The sequence below is a fragment of the Malurus melanocephalus genome, unplaced genomic scaffold, assembly GCF_030028575.1.
Source record: "Malurus melanocephalus ecotype Western Australia unplaced genomic scaffold, MMel_1.1 scaffold_17, whole genome shotgun sequence".
NCBI lineage: Eukaryota > Metazoa > Chordata > Aves > Passeriformes > Maluridae > Malurus > Malurus melanocephalus.
The window spans coordinates 1,392,926-1,400,172 of NW_026623249.1; the positions used below are offsets into that span (position 1 = coordinate 1,392,926).

Here is a 7,247-nt window from a genome sequence, read left to right on the forward strand (position 1 = left end):
GGCACCAACCCTGTAAATCCCCCCTCCTTATCCAACCCCACTGTTCCCATGACAATGAACGGGCATCTCACTGTACCCAGGCTCTGCCTGCCACGGGCAAGGCACTGAAAGGGTTACAGAACCAGGCATCCCCGAAGGAGAAGTTGCTGGACATCCTCTTGTTTGTGCTTAGTTATCAAGATGCATCAGGTGACTTCCTTCTGGTTTCTTGGGGCTGCAGRCCAGGAGAGGGTGACAGCCAGGCTGGGAAGGGAAGTGCTGTTGTGTTGCAAGAAGTTTGTACTCACACTGAGGTCAGCGGTTCGCTGCTCACGTGGCCTGGCAGTATAAAGCTGGATGTGGGAGTCAGGCTGCCCAGCTCGGAGCTTCACTGTCCTGGGAGCAGAAGGGGAGGAGGAAAGCACCAGCAACAGCAGCACGGAAGCAGAGGRGTGAAACGACCTGGAGAAACATGGAAACTTCCCAGTCACAGAGCTCTGGAAGGTGAGAGTGGGACGGAGTGGGAGGAAAGCGTTCTGCCAGAGGAATGTTGTGTTTCTCCCCCTGCTTTCAGGCATGCTGTTCCTGCTCTGCAGGGAGAGGCATGCTGCTGCTTTTACCTCTGGATGGAGTCTGACAGTCTTCCTTGCTCGGGACAGTGTTTGGAAAGCTGGGGCTCTCTGGTTCCCATCCATAGCTTTTGGGAATGCGTTGCTCCTTTTTCTGCCATCCCAGATTCCCCCTTTAGTCCTAGAGAGCTCAGATCTGTTTTGCCAGAGGAGAGACAGAATTAACAGCTGTTTGACTRTTCTTCCCCAGGATGTCCACAGACCTGTCAGAACTGTTGAAGGAAGCCACCAAGGAGGTGCACAAGCAGGCAGAGGACACGCCGTTCATGAGGAATTTCCAGAAGGGGCAGGTGTCACTCCAAGAGTTTAAGGTACTTCACAGCAGCCTTTGGTTGGGGATGGGATTTCCTCAGCAGTTAGATTAGATGGGCTGCAAGGGGACTAAAGAGGGAAGGATGGGGCCAGTACAGGTAAGGAGGATGGGGACATGATGCTGGTATCAGCCCCTCCTATGAAAAACTTACGCTTTTCATCAAACTCCTGCACCTCGAGGTCTTACTGGCTCCTCTTGCAGAAGGTGGGGAATGACTGCACGTATCAGGATGGGCAGCCAAGCTGAAACAGGAGAAAATGGACAAAARGGTTAATGGGACTAACGTGATTGCTTTTCTCTTTCCTCATAAATGCCTGCATGTTAATTATTGCCAGTGATAGTCAATGAAGACAGAACTGTGGTCAGATACTTGAGCAGCTGAAATGCCCAAAAGAGGGGAAATACTATATTTACAACACTCTAGGCAGCTGCAGCTAGAAATAATGATGGGATGGTGAGAAAGTGAGGATGTGGGATCATTGCTGGCACTGAACCTTGCATTGTCACTTGAGTTATACCAGAGCTGAGATCATGAACAATAACTCAAAAGCAGACTGAGTTTAAGCAATCAGTGTCTGCTGCTAACAAGCAGGAACTTGATGCATTTTTCAAGATAAAAGAGAAACATTTCCACATATTACCCTAGCCTGACTAGATACAATTCCTGGGATCTGAGCCACGTAACAAAGCAATGAGGAAAACCAAAGCAAACACCTGGGCCAGAAATTCCAGAGAGGCTATAGGATGTGACACATAGGCTCACAAATAACAGCTACCAATTCAACCTGTGGCCTAATTACTTTGTTGTTGAATTGTTCCTTGGCAAATAAATCCACAAAAGTAGGAAAGAGACTRCTTATTTCTGACAGGTGACATTCAGAATACTTAGTCAAGCATAAATCCAATCTCAGGTGCTGATTTCCTGCTGTTAGAAATATGGCATCGCTTAGGCAGTGAACTTTGAGATGGGCAAGAGTACAGAAAGTCAGACCTCCAAGAATACAGCTTTGTTTCTTAGATGACTTTCACATGCTGTTAGGGGAATGAAATGGGACATGGATTTTAAAAATTAACAACAGTTTAAAAAAGCCATGTTTCTCATTAAACCCCTACCTACCTCTGAAAACAATAAGTTGAGCTATATTTTTGCTCAATTTGTAAGGCAATGTTCCCATGTTTTGTTTCTTTTCTGGTAAGCTGGGTAACAGGTTACTGTTTAAAAAGCCCTGGTTTTGTTTACTCTCTTGGTAGACCTATATTTCTGCCCTGCTACGTGACTCTGCAGATGGTGGCTGTTTGTTTCCACAGCCAGTCACTGCTCGTGTGCTTATCAAAGTCCTGCTTGCTGGCACAGTGGGGAAAGGTTGAAACGGCAACTCTTTCACTGCAGAACTGACTGCTTTGTGAGAAAGTAAACTGCTTTCTCTCCTGCGAGCAGCAAAATCCCCCCTCACCCAAACCTGACTCACCTGTACTGCAATACCTTCACCTTTTACACTTTGCTGCTCACAAGGGAGCCCAGTGTGAGGAAGGGGTGGTGGAGGTGTAAAAGCCACTGAAAACAGAACGCCTGGGAAAGGAAAGAACACAGCTATATTGTCTCAGACCACGTGGAAAAGCTGGCAGATAGAAAAAAGTATCGGCGTAAGCTGGGAAAAACAACAACAATGGTTTCAAAATAGAGGGGAGAACACAGCCTCACAGCACTCCTTCACAAAGGCATCTTTCAGAGGGAGGCTGTGCTTCCAGCTCCCTTTTATCTTGTCTCCCTGGGGCAACCGAGGAGGCAACCTCACTTGCATGCCTGAGTGAGCAGAGTGGGGGTGCCTCAGTTCCCAGGATGSTGGGACGCTGACAGGATAAATATGTTGAAAAATAACCAGGGTGTGTCATCGTCTCACAAGGCCCCACAGAGGGAAGCCACATTTTGGAGCATTCAAATTTGAACAATGTAGCAGAAAGGATACCTTTGGGAATACCCTCTCTATTGACTGAGGGAATGGGAATAGACCAGGAATGCTTAAACGGGGCTCCAATTTACATCACATCAAGCTGCAAGGCTTTAACTTGAGGGCAAGGCAGTGACTTCAAGAGCAAGTATGACCAATACCTGCTGGAAAGGGCTTACCTGATTGCTGCCTCAAGTGGAAGGGGAAAGGCTAAACACTGTCTCCCTGTACCTTGCACTCTGTTTCCCACATGGGAAATCTGCAACTCACAGTGGGTGTGCCCACAAGCACCTTTTTTGTTAGTACAATTTGTCCCACAGTCTTGAAACAAGAAAAGAGATGCGCCTGTAGCTCACCCACTTTCTTCTCTTCCAGCTGGTCACAGCATCCCTGTACTTCATCTACTCAGCTCTGGAGGAGGAGATCGAACGCAACAAGAACAATCCTGTTTATGCCCCCGTGTATTTCCCAGCGGAGCTGCACCGCAAAGCTGCTCTGGAGGAAGACCTCAAGTACTTCTATGGCAGAAACTGGAGGGAAGAGATCCCATGTCCCGAGGCTACTCGGAAATACGTCGAGAGGCTCCACTACGTGGGCCAGAACGAGCCAGAGCTCCTGGTGGCCCATGCCTACACTCGCTATTTGGGAGACCTGTCTGGGGGGCAGGTGCTGAAGAAGATTGCCCAGAAGGCCCTGCAGCTGCCCAACACTGGGGAAGGGGTGGCTTTCTTCACCTTCGATGGGGTCTCCAATGCCACCAAGTTCAAACAGCTCTATCGCTCCCGCATGAACGCTCTCGAGATGGACCTTGCCACTAAGAAAAGAGTCATGGAGGAGGCCAAGAGAGCATTCCTGTTAAATATAGGGGTGAGTAACAACTAGCCAGCCCTGTCAGCCCACACTCTCAAACAACAAAATAGCCACGGGGAAAAGCAAGGCCAGTATTTCTCATGGGGAGTTTATGAGAAGTTGTGGATTAGGGTGAGATGGTCAGAGCTGGATGGCCATGCTTATCCAGTGTGGGAGCCAAATAAAACAGCAGTCTCTGAAGAGCTCCTTTCCCTTAGTGTTTGAATCCACTTTCTTCCATGTGCTACTATTGAAATATGAATGACAGCCCACACTGGGAGTGGGGATTACCATCTACTCTCTGTCCTGCCTCTGTGGTCAAGTTCCACAGTCCTCTGTGGACTCTGACTGGGTGACAGGTAGTTCGCTTTCCTTTCCACCAGAAGATGGGCAGTAGCCTTTACCTTAGCTGAAAGCTTCAGGGAGAACCTGTAAAGTGAATAAAGAGTGTGAAAGACATGCCCTTGACCTCACAGAAAACTTTGGTTCTGTGCAAAACGTGCCAGAGACTAAGACCAAAACCTAAAGTCTTCCTCTAATTCCTAAAGTGCCTGGGGAAGGGGCAAGGGGGACAGTGAAAGAACAAGAGGAGGCCACATAATAAGGCAGTGTTCCTTCTCCTCAGGTGTTTGAGGCACTGCAGGAGCTGGTGTCCAAGGGCCGGGAAAATGGTCACCCCGTGCAGCCAAAGGCACAGTCTCTTCGCACAAGGAACACCAACAAATCAAACGAGCATGGTAAGACACTTCTAAGGGCAGGTGCTTCACATTGCTCCTTCATTTCCTCCTCCTCCTCCCTTCCTCAGTCCTTGTTTGTAAAAGCCATTGGGAAATGAGCACGAGGTGCTTGCCCCATCTCTTCTCCAGCCATCAGCAAGTGGTGCAAGGAGAAGCTCTGCTGAGTGCAAAGCTTCTTCAAGACATGACAGAGCAAGGGTAACACATGTGGGCTCTTCAGAAAGAGTGTCAGTGGGAAAGCTTTACAAAAATAGACTCCTCTCTCCACCTCTAGGGCTTTAACAAATGCAAGGTTCACTCACTACAGGGAAAAATGACTCTGATTTCAAAGCAGCAAAGGCATCAATTTTGGGCACTGTAGATCAGCTGTGGTGCTGTAATATGAGAGGAAGTTCTTTTGGACACACAGTCCTGTCCAGCCATCTGTCATTTTGGACTGTGTCTCCCTATGATAATTTTCCTGCCTTCCAGAAGTATTTATTGAAAATACTCCAGAGAGTGCTAGTTTATAGTAAGCACTGCTCTGGACAGTGGAATGTAATCAGCTTGTAAATCAGGCTTGTACCTGAGTGAGAAGCTCAGATGTTTACAGACAAAAGTGGTTTCCATGATGACATGTAATTCAAATAAAAAAAACCTTTATGACCTACCCATTCTAAACTAAAATGGATCTTTTTTTTCAGTGCATACTGCATTGAACTACAGTTTTTGCATGGCAAAGAATAAAAAGCAAACCTTGCCTTAAGCATCTCTAGTCACTGAAGCTTAAAGCAGTTTCTGTGAAAGCTGCTCAAGGCAGTTCTCTGTGAAAYTTTGCCATTCCTTTCTCAATACACCCATAAAAGTAAGATTTTCAGAAAAATTTTGTATTGGATGAGGAACTCCAGCCTGAAGTTGTAGTGGGAAAATTGCTTGGAGTGCTGAAGACTGTTCAAGGTCATTAGATGCSTAACTAATTCAATCAATGATAAGTGGGAAACAAAATGCCTTTTAAAATTCTGGCTTAAGTATTTGTCTTGCACACTTCAGGGGTTTGTATCCTGTAAGGAGATGAAGGAAGAGGCTGGTATATATACACACAGGTATATATGCATGCAGGCAGAGAAGCTGTGAGCATTTGTGATTCCCGGGTGAAGTCTGCTGCTCTCTTCTTCACTGGGAGAACAGAACCTGCTGCCACTGTTTCTCCCAGCTGGGCTCTGGGCTTTTTCCTCCTTCCCTGGACAACTCCAGCAGCATCTGCTCTGGCACTGGGGAGAGCAAGCATGGCACGTTAGCAGCTTCTTTCCTCAACCTCTTCTCACTTGTTTTTATTTTCTTTTTTATCCCTCTTTGATCTAGGTCCAGCAGCTGGGAAAGAAAGTGAGAGGACAAAGATGAGAAACACAGACACAACACCCACCACTTCCCTGGTGCGGTGGATTGTGGCGCTCAGCTTCCTCGCCATGACAGTTGCCGTGGGCTTATTTGCCATGTGAAAAAGCAGGACCTTCACCTTCTCCTTGTGACTTCCCTGAACTAAAATCACCTTTCCCAGTCCTTGAGAGAGAAATTACCCCTGACTGGGTACTGTGATCTGTCACTAATACTACGAGACTTTTCTCCCCAGAAATCAGAGTGCTGTAAGGGGGTTCAGGCAAAGTCTCTCCTGTGCTTGGTGTGAGCTCTTCTCAGAGACTAACTTTATTACCCAAAACCAAGGGTAGAAAAGGCTGAAAACAGTGGCCAAGAATTGTCTTTGCTTTACAGAGTGCCTACAAAAGCTCTACAGGATCAGAAACACAGCTTTGACATCTGTCTTTTCTCAGAAATATGGAGCTCCTCGGGGCTCGGCTCAGTTTTTTTATACTGCTAGATAATACTGTGATTGCTTTCTCTGTAGAGCCAAATGGCTCCCATGGGTTACAGATGGTTTTATATGACACTAGTAGATCTTTGTTAATTCTTTTTCCAATAATTTTTAGTCTTTGATAACCAAAGGACATTTGTTGAAGGTACAGTGTCATTCTTGTCTAGTTGTGTAATTTATACACATAATAAATTTCAATGTAAAGTTTTCAGGCCTGGTGTTTCCTATTATTAAAGCCCTACCCAGGGAGAAAGGAGGTGTCTTTCTTCCTCCTGGTTTTGTGCCTTTTGGAGCTTCTGTCTGCACAGACCTGACAATAGACAGAAGTGGGAGCTATCATCAGAGCCAGACTCTGCTCCTACTCAGTGCTAACAATAACCTGTTATAAACTGGGGCAGATTCCTTCAGCTCCTCCACGCTGCTCTCTGTTTCTAAAACAGCATGAAATTCAGTGTGCATGCACACTATTTTTAAAGGTTGGAAGAAGTGGTACGTGAGAGCTGTTTGCTCTTGTATGACAAGCAAAGGGTGATGGGACCCTCAGCTGGTCAAAATCAGGACAACTCTTCCCAAAGTGCCAGAGAAGGGCTGCATTGCCAGGCTGCCTTTGCAGGAACTTCAGTGTGAATCAGAATTGCAAGTACGTTTTCACCATCCAAAAATTAGAGGTATCCTAGGTCTTGGTCGAGGCAGCTGAATGGGAGGCATAAAGCACACAACCACATACCCTCACCTGAGGAACGCACTCCCTCCCAGGACTTGGCACACACATGGCATTGCTAAAGGCTCTCCAAACATACAGCACTGCTGGAGCAGGCCACGCACACAGCTGGCTTTCCCTGCCTTTTGCTCAGGCAGGTCTGGAGGGCTGGCTTTGTGTTCAGCCATAGGCCCTGCCTGCTCAGGAAGCTCTCCCAGCACAGGAGAGGCTGCAGTTCAGGT

The 7,247-nt window shown here is 47.1% G+C and overlaps 1 protein-coding gene across 1 annotated transcript; it reads left to right on the top strand.

Annotated features, from left to right (window-relative positions):
• Positions 1-338: 338 nt before the first annotated feature.
• Positions 339-6,512, top strand: HMOX1 (heme oxygenase 1). Its single transcript, XM_057387255.1, has 5 exons — positions 339-483; positions 799-919; positions 3,246-3,737; positions 4,345-4,456; positions 5,798-6,512. The coding sequence occupies exons 1-5, from the start codon at positions 452-454 to the stop codon at positions 5,932-5,934; spliced, it is 894 nt and encodes a 297-aa protein (XP_057243238.1). The 5' UTR covers positions 339-451; the 3' UTR covers positions 5,935-6,512.
• Positions 6,513-7,247: the final 735 nt, after the last annotated feature.